This window comes from Juglans regia, chromosome 9, assembly GCF_001411555.2.
Source record: "Juglans regia cultivar Chandler chromosome 9, Walnut 2.0, whole genome shotgun sequence".
NCBI lineage: Eukaryota > Viridiplantae > Streptophyta > Magnoliopsida > Fagales > Juglandaceae > Juglans > Juglans regia.
In genome coordinates this window covers 18,300,353-18,317,957 of record NC_049909.1, presented here as the reverse complement: position 1 = coordinate 18,317,957, position 17,605 = coordinate 18,300,353, and the positions used below count along the sequence as shown (strand labels likewise).

The following is a 17,605-nucleotide window of genomic DNA, read 5'->3' as shown; positions in this document are numbered from 1 at the left end:
AGCATTTGGGCCATAACCGTGGGGAAGGTCTTATTGGCTTGCCATGTTATAATCAAGCGCGAGGCTGATGCTAACATGGTACTAAACATGGTTATAGACTACATTAGAAGAGAGTACAACATCAGTCACGTGACTATTCAGATAGAGCGGCAGTAGATCCAAAGAGAGGAATTGCTGATTTGTTGGGTGTTGCAATTGGGTGGATTTGGATGTGGCAATTGGATGGATTTGTGTGTTTTGATTTGTTTTCCATATGCATGATCATGTCTCCCAGATCTCTGGCTGGTCCTTTTTAGTATGCATGCATTTTAATCATGAAAACTCTTAGTGCAGTTCTTCATGCAACAGCCTTTCTTGAAGCTCCGACCCCTCTCTTAACTTCGCCTCTGCAACCAGTTGCCACAATGAGTATACAAAATTACAAACCTCTCGCACATCTAAAATCAACCCCAAAGCAAACCAATTACATTGCAGCAATTACGATCCTCTCACACATTTAAATGACCCTCGAACACCCAAAAAGCAATCTACTCCAGTACAAAAGTGACAGCTTATATTGCAGAGCAGCCACTAGTAGTTACCAACCCTTAGAAGTACTCAACGAGGAGCATTAACAAAAGGAAAATGATAAACTTACAACTAGTCTACAAATATTTTACAACTCTATTTAAAATGACAAGAAGAAAATCACAAAAATTGATCAACAAGAAGCAATAGCAGCAACAAGTAGCAGTCCTAGCAAGAACCAAAACTGAGCCAAAAAAACTCTACCGCACCACAACACAGTGAAGAGGCTCAGACATGTCAACGAACTAAAAATTATATGATATAAGCCGAAGTTCGAACATAGCATTGCTTAGGGGGATTTTGTTATTGTTATTACATAGGAGTATTGATACAGTCACAGAACATGTCACGACCAAAATGCTACATAGTCTTGTAGAACTCCACAACTGAAAAGCCATAAGCAAAGCCTGCCACCTGAATACTAGAAAATCCTGCTACTTTTCCCAAACTTTCGAATTCTCTTTCTGTTCTCTCCTTACCATGCGAGTTCGAATTTAGTAGGAACAAATATAACTGAAACAAACTTTTATGAGCAGCACTAGTTTCAGAGACTTCAGGAACTACCATATCAACCAGTATCACTTTCCCACGTTCCGGTAGCGCTTCATAACAGTTTTTTAGTACCTTCAAGCTATCTTTGTCGACGTGTTGATGAATGATCCACTGTTTCATTCACATCCCAATTATGTCAGTTAGAAACTATACATAATGAACCACTAAAAATTACTGATTCAATTAAATACGCAACCAACGAATATGTTAATTTATGTTTGTTGTTCTCTACAGTACCATGGAAGATACAAAGAGCAACTTTTAGAGGAATCTCAGTTGTCTTACGACCGAAATAGCCAATGTTTCAATTGGTGTTGATAGTGTTGAACCTAACCTTCATGAAAATGGCATCCCCTTTTGGAATGTTTACAAACATGTCTCCTACAATGTGCTCAATACCTGCAAATTAAACCAATTTCTCAAAAAGTTAACACAGCTAAATAAGTGATTTATTTGAGATACACTACCCCAAGATTCATCAGATGCCATATATACAAGTGACTTATTGTTGTGCTAGGGCGTTCCACTCCAACTCTCTTTTGAGTTTAACTTAAAATCTGGCCTCGAACGGCTCCTTTCTTAGATTTTGGACAATATTCCTTGGCATGCTAGAAACTTGTTGATTTAAAGCAGAGCATCTGGGGTCACATAGTATATTATGTCCACCATCTGGTCTATATTTATCTACTCAAGGTTGGGTTTAAAATCAAAGCATGACAGTCGACATTTCTTGCTCTCATTGCACAGTGCATGCATAATTTTTCTGGGGGTGGCAATTCGTATTCGTAGGTCGTGTTTATGTCGTGTCAAGTCATAAACATTTAATTATATGGATCAAGCCGAACACAACGCGTTAAGCTAAATTAGTTAGACTTTCAAACCATAATACGACTTATATAAATAACGAGCTAGTAACATGGTACAACCCGTTTTAACCTGATTAATAATTAATTAGAAACAAGTAAACACAATACGACCAATTTCAACCCATTTTATGTAAATGGGTTGAATTGACTTGTATAATTTATTTGACTTGATTAACATAATTTCACATAAAAGTTCAAATCTATATTTATTAATGTCACAATATCTATAAAATAATAATAATAAGACTACCTTCAAACAAAAAAATCAATATTTTTCAAATTTTAACTTATAATAAAACCAATATTACAAATCCAACAATAGTAAACATAAGCATAAGTCCAGAATTACAATCCCAACAATAAAAACATAAGCATATTGAAAAATATTAATATTACAACTCAACAATAATAAAATTGTCATTTTGAGAAAAAATTTAAACGAGTTATTGCGGATTATTCTGTTTATAAATATTCGTGTCTTAACGGATCAACTCATTTTAACCTAAACTCATTTATATCAAATCCAAATCTACTAGTTTCGCATGTCACATATTGCCATCGTTAATTTTTCCTGACAGTTGATATGAAAAATAGTAGTTTCTATGCACATAACTATTTGACAAAAATATTGAAATCAATACCAGGATAGGGGGGCGATTTTTCTATAACGGAAGCCAAGTCAAAGTTAACACCCTTGATGGAAGGGTACTTGGATATAATACTGTTAAGGATGGTGCCATCACCACCGCCCACATCCACAAGCGACTTCAGACCTTCAAAGCCCTTGTACGTCTCAAGGATCTTCTCCATAAATACTTGGTTGAAACTTTTCATACGGCCCATGGAAGTTTCGCGGAGTCTTCCTTCCTTTCCCTTAAACTCATTACTCATGTCCACCCCATGAGCCCTGTAAAAGGGTAGTACACCTTCCAGAACTGCGTCTTTCAAATGGTCCCTGTTATGACGTTTTCATTAAAAAATTATGCAAAAAAAGAGAGAAGATGGTGGTGATGTCAACAATCAAAACACAAGTAATCGGCTTTGGTTAACTAATTGTAATACCAGATACTCATGATGTCTTTGTCCTGCATAAAATCTAATACGGGAGCCAGTGTTCCACCATCCTGGTTTGGGACAAAGTATTTTGAGACAGGAGCCAAACCGTAAAGCCTGAGAACGTGGCCATCGTTCTGGTGGGTGATAGAGCAAGTGAGAATTGAGTGGCAAGCTAGAACGCGTAGCATACAATCAAGAAGCAAAGACGAAACAAGGTTGTCGTTGCTGTGAGTGGAGAGCTCGGATGCTATTTGGGAAGCAGAGAGAAGGGCTCCAGGACCTGCTTTCCCAATAATCTCAAGCACACCAAGATCTATTGCTGCTTTCAGCACACTGGGCAGCACCGATGCACTTGTTAGTTGCATAGCATACTCAGAGATACTCTCCTGATCTTCCGTAGAGGATGTTCCCATCTGACTTTCCTTGGAGCTCATGTACGTGGTTTTGATATCAAACTGGAGTGTATTAATTTGATGAGTGAGGTTGAGGATGCTAGGTAGCTGCAGGGATCGTGTTTATAGGAACCAGACCATTGAATATTTCAAAACCATGTGAGATATTAGAGCATGATTTTCAAAGCACATGTTTGACCTCTTTAACCCTCCAAATGCATTAAGGAAGTTGCAATCATTTTTTAATAGTGAAACCTTAAAATTTTCAACCCTTTATATAAACGAAGTCATCGAAATAATCTGAGTGTTAGGTTTTGTGTTTTTTTTAATTAAAAAGGTTGTAATATTCTTGCTTTGTTCTGCTATCATGACAATCCGGCCATAATATAAGTGCCTTTTGCACGCCATCTCATATTAGTGGAAGCACGATTGTGCATTAAAAAACAGAAAAAAATATAATAAATAAATATATAATAAAAGAAACCTAAAAGGTTTAGTTTACTTTTAGAAAATACTAAATTGATATGATTTGTGTAATTATTTCAATTTGTAATTGTAATTTCTATTTTTGTCAAAATTATTATTTTGTGTCGTTGTTCCTTGTAAGTTAAACGCAGGACCATTCCGTAAGCTCCTAACTCACACGACGTGACGCACCGCGATCGAGTTGATCCATGTGTGCCCAAAATAATTGTTAATTAACAGGTACTGGAAATTAAATGTATTGTATGTGTGTTGATGTATTAATATTTATTTTGTATAAAAAAATAATAAATATAAAGGCCTATTAAAAAAAGCCTTTTAATTGTTAAAAAGATCTTTTTTCTTTTTAAAAAAAAAAACCTTTTAAAAAGTGTTTAAAATATATTTTTTTTAAATATGGATATTAAACATGATAATTGATATCCGAATTTTTTTATAAAAAAAAAGTACTACAAAAAATTTTAAAAAAATAAAAGTTTTAAAATGTTTTTTTTTTTTTAAAATTTAATAAACTCAAATATCTAGGTTTACATCCAGTTATCGTCCGGATTTTTTTTCGGCTTATCCGAGCATATAACTGCTCGGTTTTTAAAATTCGGATCCAAATCTGGCTATAGCCAGGTATCCGGATCCGGTTCTACACTCCTAATTATTTCAAATGCATTAAGCTTTGGTGCTAACTATATGGGATCTTAATAAAGTTATTATGATGATTAATTAATACTTGTGTTTAGCTGTAAGAGTGATTAATTAGGCAGTAATAAAATATAATCAATACATTATTATAAAATATTTGTGTTAAAAGTTTAGGATTGAGACACAATGGAAGATAGATTCTATCAAACAAAAGAATAAAAAGAATAAAGTTGAGTCTGCCAACTAATGCTAAGTGCCTATACAAAAGAAGACAAAACTATAACAGAATTCATCAGAGTGCAGTAGCCATATAGTATAGCAGTATGGCTCTCATGTAGTGGGACGAATACACTCTGCTATTAGGAATGGAGAAAGCTCTCATTCTAACGTGTAGTTGTAGGGAAGTTAGTGCCCTTCTCTCATTGCTTTTGTATTTCTTGAAACTCCCCCTCAAGATGGACATATATGTTCAAGATGCCTATCTTGGACAATAAGAATAGGGGTGTAAATTCAAACCGGAAAATAAAAAAATCAGTCCGGACCGAACCAATTTTACCGGTTTTGAACCGGTCTTGTCCAAGATTAGTTCCTGGAATGTGAAAACCGGCCGGTTCCGATCCGGTTCTGGTTTTAATATTTTTCGGCCCGGACCGGTTGATAAAAAATATATATAAAAAAATAATATTTGTATTGTTGTATATATAAGTTTTATACAAAATATTATATATAGTTATAGTTATACTAAATCACCATAACTAATACTAATATATAACTATACTAGTAGGCTAATATTAATAATTTAATACTATTAGACTAGTCTAATATATTATATAGCTATACTATTTAACTAACACTAATAGTTTAATATAGACTATAGACTATAGTTATAGTTATACTAATATAATTATACTAAATCACTATAACTAATACTAATATATAACTATACTAATATGCTAATATTAATACTATTAGACTATGGTATATTAAATGTATTACAAATATATATATAGTTATATTAAATCATTGTAGTCTATTAAATGTATTACAATTTACAAATATGAAATATATATATAAATTTTAATTATCATTTAAAAAAAAACACATTGAAAAGAACTAAATTTTAATCAAATTGTAAAGGGCCAAAGGCTGAACGGCGCCGTTTTCAGCTATTTGAAAACCCTAAATCAGTAAATCATCTTCCTGATTCTTCCATCTTCGATTCTTCATCTCTTGCATCGTTCCAAGCGTTCTGCCGCTCGTCTCTCACTTCTCAGCACTCTGCTCTCGCGGCCTCGCCTCTCACAGCTCGCTCTCTCAGTCTCTCTTCCCGTCTCTCACTCTCAACTCATTCGTCGGACTCGTCGCTCTCAATCTCTCTTCTCTCACTCTCTCGTCTCTCAGTCTCAACTCTATCGCCTCTCACTCTCTCGTCTCTCAACTCGTTCGTCGGACTCGCTCTCAATCTCTCTTCTCTCAACTCTCTCGGCCCTGTCGAGTCTGCCCCCACGGTAAGTATTTTTTTTTTTAAATTACATAATAGCCTACTATGATTTTTGTAATTGGATTTTGTGATATTAGGGTTTTTGTGATTGAGTTTTGTGATATTGAGATTTTTGTGAATCTGTGATTGCCGATTGGGTTGATTGGGTTTTGTGATATTAGGGTAGGGTTTTTGAATCCGAAATTTATTATTGTGTTTATTATTGTCGATTGGGTTGATCAGGTCCTTGTTGGTTGTTCGAATCGTGCCCATTTTGTGGCCTAGATCAGTGGATGGTTAACATGTATAGAAACCTAAGGAACCATGGGATTTTTCTATAATCTTGTATTTAAAATCTTGCAATTCCAGATTTTACAATCATTGTGAGTAAGCTTTTCTAAATATGATCATTTTTTCATTAATTATCTCTAAGGTAATATGCATAATGCTTGTCTAATTTAGTGTAAGAGTGAGTTTATTCTTGGAGCATAAGTCAAACCCTGGAATCTGCATCAACTAAATTTCATGCTTACTCGCAATGATTGTAAAATCTGGAGATTTTTATAGCAGATTTTTTTACATGGGAGAGATTTTTTTGTTAATGCAGATTTTTGTTAAAGCAGATTTTTGGTAGTAAAGCAGATTTTTTATTGAAGTAGTTTTTAGTAAAGCTGAGTTTTTTAGTAAAAGTTAAAACAGATTTTTTTTAATAAAAGTATAAAACATATATTTTTTTTTTAAATCAGCTTTTTTTATAAACATTTTTAATGACAAATTGTGAAACTTACATTTAAAAAAAATCAAAAAATCGGCCGAAAATTGGTAAAATCGGAAATACCTGTTTATGAGGGTAACCGGTGCGTAATCAGTTTTGGAAAATACAAAACCGGACCGGACCGGATCTGTTACACCCCTAAATAAGAAATTCAAGACATGAGATGATAACGTCTTAGTAAATATATCCACCAATTGAAATTTTGATCCCATATGGACTGGTGTGATAGTTCCAGCCAATACCTTTTCCCAAACGAATGACAATCCAGCTCTACATGCTTAGTTCTTTCATGGAAAACAGGATTCTTGGTGAGGTGAATGGTTGATTGACTATCACAGAAAAGAAGTGCATGTTGTTCATGACTTGTATTAAAATCTTTGAGCAATGTGATTAACCATACTATCTCACAACTAGTATGTGCTAAAGGTCGGTATTCTGCCTCAGCAAAGGACAGAGACACAATCAATTGCTTCTTTGACTTCCAACTGATCAAAAATCCTCTAAGAAATATACAAAAACCCGTGACTGATCTCCTTGTATTGGGACATGCTGCCCAATCCGAGTCAATATAGGCTTTTAAATGTAGAGATGAACTGGAGGCAAAGAAAATACCCTGTCCAATCGACCCTTTTAAATATCTGAGTATCCTATGAGCTGTGTGCAAGTGTTCTTGGCTCGGCTTGTCCATAAATTGACTAAGAACACTTACTGCATAGGTGATATCGGGCCTTGTGATTGTCAAATAAATCAGCCTACCAATGAGCCTTCTATAGCCAGTTATATCAAATAAAGGATCCTTGGAAGCATGTGACAGCTTGTGATTTTGCTTTATGGGAGTGATGACAGATTTGCACCCTAATAATCTGGCATCTTCAAGAATTTCTAGAGTGTATTTCCTTTGACAAATATGAATACCAATTGACAATCTCGCACCTTCCAAACCCAAAAAGTATTTGAGAGTTCCTAGATCTCTAATCTTGAATTGAGTGTGCAAATAAACTTTGATTGCTTCTATAGTTGCTAAATTGTTACTTCTCACTATAATATCATCGACATATACGAGGAGAGCCATAAAACCATTCTCATCAGTCCTTATAAATAAAGAATAGTCTGATTTTGATTGCCGAAACCCAATAGCCAAAAGAGAAGAAGTAAATTTGGAGTTCCATTGTTTAAAGGCTTGTTTCAAGCCATAAAAAGATTTGTGTAACTTGCAAACAAGTTTACTACTCTCGGCTTAAGACTCCCCCTTAACCTAAAAATCCCGAGGGAAGCTCCATATAAATCTCTTCAGAGATATCTCCGTGAAGAAAAGCATTATGGATATCCAATTGGTCCAAATGCCAGTTGAATATGGATACCAAAGCTAAGAAGAACCTGACAGTAGTGAGCTTTACTACTAGGTTAAAGGTTTCTTGGTGGCCAAACCCTTTTCGTTGAGTGTAACCTTTAGCTATCAAGCGAGCCTTGTGCTTATCAACGGACCCATCTTGATATGAACCATCACGTCTGATTTGAGTTTCTTCTTAAAAACATACTTAAACCCAATGGTCTTCTTGCCAGGGGGTAGAAAAGTAATGGACCAGGTGTCATTTGCCTCAAGAGCATTAAGTTTAGATGGTAATGCTCAGATTGCATGGCAGCACGCTAATGAGGAGAAACTACAACCTCTTCATAAGTTTTAGGTTCATGTGCGAGGGAAAAAGAGCGGGCATATGATTTATGAGAGGGAGATAAGTGATGTGAAAGAGGATGAATGGTGGAGGTAGAAAACAAATTACTAGCAGATGAGGGTGCAACAAGTGCACAATGATAATCATTCAAGTATGAGGGGGTGTGTCTAATTCTCTCGAATTGCCTCAGGTCAGTTTGTGGTGGTGGTGCAGTAGGAGAAGACAACTCAGTGTGTGTTTCCTCATTTATATCAGCAGCAGATGCCTCTAGGGGAAGAGTACAATCTGATCCGAGAGAAGGAGAATGAGATGCAGTAGAAGAAGAATCTGAATTGGAAGTAGGAACGAGAGGGGAATTGATGTTAATAGGAGTAGATGAGGTGTTAAAGTAAAAAAAAAAAAAAAAAAACAGGTGGATTAATTGAGAAGGAATCAGGTTGAATATTAATGAAAGGGGTTGAGTTTGAATCCTGAAATGGAAAAACTGATTCCATAAAAATGACATCCCTAAAGACAATACACTACAACAAATCTTGTTTTTTCCCAGGAGGGACTGTTGTCGAAAAAAGTGTAGACTTCATGGAAAACGATCTGTTTCTCACAAATTTGTGTGGTGGGAGACTTGTGGCATAAAACTGGTGGAGAAAAATTCTTTTTCCACCAAACCACAAGTTCATGGGACAAGCTTTCTTTTTCCCATGAACTACTGTGGTGGTTAAAACTTTTTTTCTTCGTGGAAAATAAGGTTCATCTTGTATGATGTGGTGGGAAATAACACTATTTTCTATGGAAAAAAGGTTGTGGCAAAAAGTGTTTACCCATGATATGTCTCTGTAGGAAAAAATTATTTCCGATAAAATACTTTCTTGGGAAATATATATATTCCACACAGTATTTCATCAGAAATACTTATTTACAGAGAAATCTTATCGAGGGAAATAATCACTTCCAACAAAAAAAAAATATTTGCCACGAGTTGCATTCACGGCAAATGCTAAGAGATTTTAGAAAAAAAAAATTGTAAAATAAAGAAATGAGATAGAGAAAAAAATAATCAAAACAAATAATAAATATATCTAAACCTTAGAGATCCAAATTCAGGTTTATAATAATTTTAAAAAAGGACATGTAAAATTGTGCCAGCATAAAAACTTCTAATTAGAACCCAAGAGAGGAAACTCTCCATACAATTTATACACATACACCACACAACCACAAAACTTTATAAGTTATACTTCATGGCTCTACAAAACCACAATCATTCAATCCATTCAAGATTTATAAGATCAACATACAATTCATTCAAAGCACTCATTTGTTTTTACAAGCTTCATCCATGCCCTATACATTTAATATACACAAATTTGCATCACTATTAGTCTCAAAGAGACGAGAAGTTCAGCCTTTACCAGATTTGAAGCATATTTCAAAATATCCTCGCTTGAACAAATGTACTACTATAAAGTCATAGCTCTAGTTCTAACCTGTCAAGGGCACAGTAACCTCTAATTAGAGACTACACACTAGTGATAAGTAAATGACAAAGTATGAAAGAATTAAAAAAAACCAACAATAGCAGAGAAGTAATAAATTGTGAGAAAGAAAATTCACAAGTCAAGCATAAGTTACCAATCCCCCCTTCTCACAGTAACTAGATGACTAAATATAATTTTAATAAGTAAATTCATATATTCGTTGATTCATAAATTAGGCAGAATATCTAAAAGAACTCTACCAGAAAACATATTGACTATAATTATAGAGAGAGTAGTAATGGAGAATTAGAAAGCACCTCAAATGATGATGTTTTCAGTTTTAGAGTCGATGTTTGCCTTGAAAGACCTTCTTTTTGCATGTCAGCAGATAACATATTTGCAAGATCACCTGCAAACATAACCTTCACAAGGCTTACTTTTCAAAGAAAAATCCAATCAATTTTCTACATAGTTTTTTTTATCCAATTTGTCATATAGGTTAGCTGTACATTCTGCAGAACTTGTATTGACACATAAAATTGTAATAATTTTAGCTTTGAACACAACTAGATGCCAGTCAACATTATTTTTAAGAGAAACATGAGTATTTGCCATTTGGGACTTAGGAAAACAAATGAAGCTTGGGTAAGCTGTACTCAACCCAACCTCATTACCAAAATCTTTGAGTACTTAGATGTGTTTTCTGCTCATAAAATTGGATGTGCAAGGTTCTAGAGTGATACATCCCAACCTAAATTGAGCTGATTGGGTGCAGATTTTGTTACAAATCAATATAAATATATGTTCAATAGGCACAAGAAAAATAAAAGAAGAGACGAGAAAAGCGGGACCACTTACATAATTTCTGGTGAAGTAAGGCCTCGCCTCTGTTGCTGCAAATGTGTTTATTTTTTATACTCTTTCGCAACTTGACTTGAGGGATGTCTGTTTTCCCAAGCCCCAGTCCCACAAAGAGGAAGAATTCTGCAATGAATAATGGAAGTAGTAAAGAAGAAAAATGTAGATCAAACTCAAAAGGAATGAGATGAGATACGGCAAGAACATCTCAGAATTAAGTAAAAAATAATGTTATAAAGTAAACAACAACTCCTAATTGTTTTGATAACCATGCTTTGTAAAAATTTCCAAAAACAAACAGACTTTGTTTTCCCAAACAAAACCACCTTTTTGTAGCATATCCTCACATGTATGCTTTTTTGGTTTTGTTTTACCACTTCTAATACTTTGGTCAACTGCTTTTATTATAGTTTCCAGGTCACTCCATGTTTTTTATTTTTGACATTAATGAATTGTTTTGATTGTTGATATTTTTTCCTAATTTTAGTCCAGGTTGGCTCGATGGAGGCAGGGTTGGTATACATGGTTACAATGTATACTAGGAAAATGGAATCAACTACCTCCTTATAAACATATCAATCAAAACAGATTTTGAAGTCAACTATGCCTATTGACCTATAAACCTATCAGAGGAATACATTTCTTCAATTTGGAAGTTTTGCATGGCCAAATTAGTCCACCATGTATTTTTTTTCCCAAAAAAGTAAGAACAAAATTTCCATTTATCATAACTATAATTTGACAATCTAAAAACCTAAACACTGCCTTACTATGATTTAATACATCTAGATGATCCCTTTTTTGCCTCTCTCTTATGAATTCAAAGTTTCCTAATTCAAGGCCTGAAAAGTGTCTTTCAAGCAAATAGTTACTAGCTGCAAGTCCAAGTAGGCATGAAAGTTGTTTGAGTTTAACGGGATAGCACAACACCCAACATATTTACCAGTTAAGTTACTAGAAATGTCAAATTTAATATGGCTCATTCAATATTGGGTATAAAGTAATTCAGCATATTATTAATATGTGTACATAAACATTTATGACCAATCAAACATCTACATTGGTATTTTCAAATAGTTGTTGGACATACTTTATCAGCCAAGTAAAAATCATAATTGCTATGTTATTCGCAGCTGTAATATCGGCTGATAAATCTTCTGAAAAGATCACAAGGTCTCGCAAATTAATCATTACAATAATATGACATGCAAATTAAACATACAATAATATGACATGCACAATTAATCATCTACTTCTAATACCAACCTATGCTATAAATCTAGTGACAAAAGTATAATAATTAGCTTAGTTAACATACACTACTTAATTAAACATAATATAGAGAATAGCAAGAATAACCCATTAGGTACTTGAAAATCTTTAAACACTAAAGTTTATAGTTTAATCATTTAATACCTTTTAAAAGAAAGTTTATAGGATTACATACAACTACAATAAATCTATAAAACCGAACACCTCTAGCATCCTAAGACAGAACACAGAGTACAACCTCAAAACAGAACACACGGCACCAACATGCATACACAAAATCATACCAAAGTCACCTATGGTTAAACCAAGCTCATTAGCAAAATACCAAATTCGAAACATAGGAAATCATATAGTAAAACAATTCAATCATCATTTGGTTAGGACCAAAACAGAGCATCTATAATATTTTACAACATAGAGAAATTCCATCACAAAAGAATTCGATTGGCTTAAAAATAATACCCAAATCAAATGGAGTTAAGTTAGGGTTTTTACCTTGGTTCTTAGCTCTTTCTCAAGATATAAAATGGAGAACCAAATAATGTTATAGGCGTGTAGAGGAAAGAATACAATCGATTGCACATAAATATCCCAAACCGAAACATCAATGGGTAACCTTACTTGAAGAAATCGAAAGCCATTTGAAACCAACATAGAAAGTGAATCAGGTCTTACCTTCAAAGTTTTCCCTTTGGAAATATGAGAACAAGACCTTAAATCAAACTTAGAAAGAAACAAAAAAATGGGTAGAGGGATGAGGGCATCACACGACTTGGGAGGAAGAAAACCATTTTCTTTCCTTGCTATGGTTGCACAGCTTGGAGAAAGAGAAATGCAAAAGCTGGGGTGGAGCGATGGTTGGTGACTGGAGAAGCCGTAGGCGGCAAAGGGTGGCGATGGCCATGGCTGGAGACGGTGGAGGTGCATGGATCTGCTGGGATCCAAGAGAGAGAGAGAGAGAGAGTGAGTGAGTGAGTGAGTGAGTAAGTGAGTGAGAGAGAGTGAGTGAGTGAAAGAGAGAGAGAGAGAGAGAGAGTCGGCGACAGGGCGAGGGGATGAGAGGGAAGACCCACGGTGGCTTGACGTCAAGGGGAGTCGTTCACAGTGGCGCAGCGGGGAGGAGAGGCTCCACAGTGGCAGAGAGAGAGAGAGAGAGAGAGATTCATGGGGGTGTCTTTTTTTTTGGGGGGGGGGGGGGGAAAGAAAGGAGCAGGAGATTTAATTTTATTAGTATTTGCGGCAAATTGTTATCGCCAGAAAAGTTGAAAACGCCGCCGCAAATTTTAATAGCCTAGAATTAAAAATGATGGTCTATTTGTCGCGAAAAGAAAGTCGCCGCAAAAAGATAATAATCATGTTGCAAAAACTAATAACTCACGAGAGGAAAATAATTCTGGTAAGACTTTTTCCGACGATAAAATGTCGCTGCAAAAAACTAATAACCTTGTGGCAAAAACTAATAACCCACCAAAGAAACATATTTTTGGTAAGTTTATTTGTGGCGACTTTTAATCGCCACAAAATGTGTTTATGTCGTGGCAAAAAAAAAAATTTCCCACAAAGTTTTAGTTGCCAACGTGATCTCATGGCAAAAGGCTTGTATTTTTTCCCACGAACAGTTTTCGTGTCATCAGCCTACTATTTGCCACGATCGTATATCTTGGAAAAAGAATTCGTGGGAAAGACTCATATTTGTTGTAGTGATAGTAGTTTGAGTGTTTAAATCAAACACTTTATATCCTATAGTCCCTGAAGGATAACCCAGAAAGATGCATTTTCGTGCCCTAGAGTCGAATTTCAATCTGTTATGCTTAAGAGTAGAGACATAACATAGGCACCCAAAGACTCTCAAATGTGAGTAAGTAGGGAAAGAAGAAAAGAGGATCTCATATGGTGGATTTGTTGTGGAGAATTGGAGTTGGTATTCTACTAATCAAATATGTGGCTTTTAAAATAGCATCCCCCCAAGATTTTATTGGAAGGGAGGCTTGAAAAAGAAGGGACCGAGCTACATTGAGCAAGTGTTGGTGTTTCCGTTCTACCACTCCATTTTGTTGTGGTGTATAAACACAAGTATTTTTATGGATGATTCCATGAGAGTGGAATAAATCTGGCATATGGAATTCTAAACCATTGTCGGTCCTAATTTGCTTGACTTTGGAGTTAAATTGAGTTTTTATCATGTGAATAAATGATTGTAGAAGCTGTTTAGCTTCCAATTTGAACTTCATTAAATAAACCCATGTAACCCGGCTGTAATTATCAACAATAGTTAAAAAATAGTGATGTCCTTGTAGAGAAGCTTGTGAATATGGTCCCCAAATATCACAATGCATTAATTCAAAGATAGAGGAAGTTGAAAATTCACTTAATTGAAAGGAAATTCGTTTTTGCTTTGCCATGTGACAAACAGTACAATGAGTTTATTCTTTACACTTTACATCAAGAGAAGAAGACTGAGTTAAATTCAGCCTTTGATTGGGTAAGTGTCCTAATCTAAAGTGCCAAATGTTGAACTCATGTTGTGTCACAACATTGCAAATCCGAGTATTGGAGGAAGGTAAGTGAGTTTTGATTTTCTGGTTGGAAGGAGTGCACCCGAGTGAGTTGAGATCAAGTATAGCCCATGATGAACTCTAGCAAGTCTAATCGTTATCCATGAAGACCGGACCTGCAAAAAAAAAAGTATCCAAAAATACTAAGCAAATAAGAGGGTCACAAGTGAATTTGCTCACAGAGAGTAGATTAAAGTTGAAGGTAGGAACGCATAGGACATTTTTAAGTATGATAGATGCTGAAAGTTGCACATCACCAATATGGGTGACAAAAACTTGAGTATCATTAGGTAGTTGAACATGGGCTTTAGTGGTGCAAGTGATTGTGGTGAGTAGAGAGGGAGAACAGACCATATGGTCTATAACTCTAGTATTATCAATCCAAGGTGTGTCATCAATGCTATGAAGTTTCTTATGTGAGAGTGATAAGAAACTATGATGCTGAGAATGTGAAAAAGGTGATGTTGATGTAGTAGAAAGACACTTGCCATGTTGGAATGAGTAGCTATGGATGGAGTAGATTCTGCGTTGGTGGAGGTTGTTGCTTCAGGAATAGAAAGATGGTTATGACTAGGCTATAGAGACTGACCAGCCACAAGTGCTAACAACTTCTGAACTTGATCCTGAGTGAATGGCAGCTGAGGACCTTCCAAAAACACCTTCCCTTGACTCTGAGACACCACCTGATTAGCCGAGTGAAAACCAGAAGAACCATTGCTCGAGTACCCTGGCTTAGTCTTTGTGAATTTAAGTTTGGAGGAAACCCAACAAGCATGTAGCATTTCTCTTGTGTATGCCCTACCTTTCCATGATGTTGACAAGTTAAATCTGATTTTTCCTTTCTTTTGAATTGAGCTGCAAGAGCCAAAGATTCAGTGGGCAAGACTAAGCTCCTACTTTGCCTTTTCCTTTCTTCTTGCAGAACCATAGAAAACGTCTTATCTAATGAAGGGATTGAGCTCATGAGGATTATTTGTCCTCTGATTGTTTCATAGGAATCGTTCAATCCCATGAGGAATTTAAATACATAATCTAATTGTTGTATATCTCCAACCGAATTAAGTGCTTTACAAGTACAATGCCCACAAGAATAGCAAGGTAACGACCTATAGTTGTGTGATTCCTCCCATGTACCATTTAATTGAGTGAAGTATTTGCTTAGCATATGTGTCCCTTGCACAATAGTGTTGAGTTGCTGTTGAAGCTAGAAAATCTGCACGTTATCTGGTTTAGCAAAACGAGTCTTGAGCTTTTCCCATCGCTCCTTTGCAGAGTTGATGTAGAAGACATTGGAAGCTATTTCCTTTAAAATAGAGTTGAGTATCCATGAGAGAATCAGGTTGTTGTAGCGTAGCCAAGGAATGTAAAGAGAATTAGCCAAATCTAGGGTTGAGATGCTCCCATCTAGAAACCCCATTTTGTTCTTAATCGAAATGGCTAGAGTAAAGGACCTATGCCATGTGAGTTAATTTGACCCAGTGAGGGGATGAGTGATGACCACAATGTGGGAGTTGTCACTGTGATGAAGAAATATGGGTTGTTTGGGTTTTCTGAGGGAGAAATGACGGAATTGATGGAATCATTAGATGGAGGAGTGAGTGAGAAAAAGAATGGCAAAAAAAAAGAGAGATCAAATGCGGAGAAAGTGATTGATAAAATGACTAGGAGAAAATAAGGCAATATAAGAATGAGGAAACCGAGCTCTCTGATACCATGTTAAAATTCTGATCTATAATCTTTACAAAATCTTACCATAATATTTGTGAGGAGCAAATAAAATAAAATGTAAGAGCGAGGAAGGTAAATGTACACAAACAGTGGGAATGAACAAAATAGGGAAGTTGGACCGAGGGAATATTTGGATCAAGCGGGTCTAATTACCAAGTAATTAAGATTAATTATGTGATCAAAAGATGATCTTTAAAAAATATGTGATCGATTCGTTGAATAGTGCTTACTTGGTTCATTTGGAGATTTTGAATGTGATGAAGATGTTGTTCCAGTACTCAAATCAGCTGATTTGTGCATTAGGTTTACTTAGGTTTTTAGATAGGTTAATTGCATATATAGCTGAGTTCTTTGCAAAGAAGGGAGAGTGGGGCATTATACAACAGTCTTATACACACACACACACACACACACACATATATATAAATATAGTATGTCTATTTTTAAGGAAATCAAAGGCTATATATCTCACCTAGAAAGGTCTGGCTGCTTGTATATTAGATGTAGATAATAGTGCTGTTGTTTTTTTAATCTTATATTAGTTGTAATTTACACAATAGTATTGTGCACCCTTGGTAGCAATAGCATGTATGTTTTGCTTGTTCCAATAATTATTCTATGATTTGCTGGTTTCTCTTGTTTTCTGGGTGTTGGTACTAACACTTTTGTAGAATTGTTAGTTTTAAGATTTGGTTTAGCTCTGGATTTTGAATTAAGCATCACTGATATGATTGTTGAGACTAACTCCCTCATTGTGGTTAGTTGCCTTAATAATGACTCTTCTCCCCATGAATTTACTCCGACATTTGGGATGATATTTTACATTTCAAGAATGATTTTTCCTTTAGTATTAATTATGTTTACAGACAAGGTAATGGCATAATGAACTAGCAAACAGCTTGGCAAATTATGGTGATATGGGACATATGTTAAGTTTTTCATATCTCGTTCAAATCCTTAAGCATATGATTACTTTGTTCTCTCTAGATCATGCAAGGCTTCCTACTATTAGGCACTAAACATTTTAGGTTTTTCTTAATCTTCTTATAAAGTTTATAAAGTCTTTATATTTTTTTAGCACTAAATTGGTTTTGAGCTTTTACTTTTTCTCTTTCTAGCCCCAAGTTTCATTATTTGAACAATATATTCATCTGTCATAAATGGAGGTAATCAATAAAAATGGTTCATGTACTCTTTTTTAGGGAAAAAAAAAAGGTAATGGTCTTTTTCTTAAAAA

At 35.2% G+C, this 17,605-nt stretch overlaps 1 protein-coding gene across 1 annotated transcript; it reads right to left on the bottom strand.

Annotated features, from left to right (window-relative positions):
* Nucleotides 1–610: 610 nt before the first annotated feature.
* On the bottom strand, nucleotides 611–3,620 carry LOC108981438 (caffeic acid 3-O-methyltransferase 1-like). The gene is made up of 4 exons (XM_018952612.2): nucleotides 3,048–3,620; nucleotides 2,627–2,940; nucleotides 1,454–1,518; nucleotides 611–1,230 (listed from the first exon to the last, which is right to left on the bottom strand). Exons 1-4 carry the CDS (start codon nucleotides 3,473–3,475, stop codon nucleotides 928–930), a joined length of 1,110 nt encoding a protein of 369 aa, XP_018808157.2. The 5' UTR covers nucleotides 3,476–3,620; the 3' UTR covers nucleotides 611–927.
* Between the last annotated feature and the right edge of the window lie 13,985 nt (nucleotides 3,621–17,605).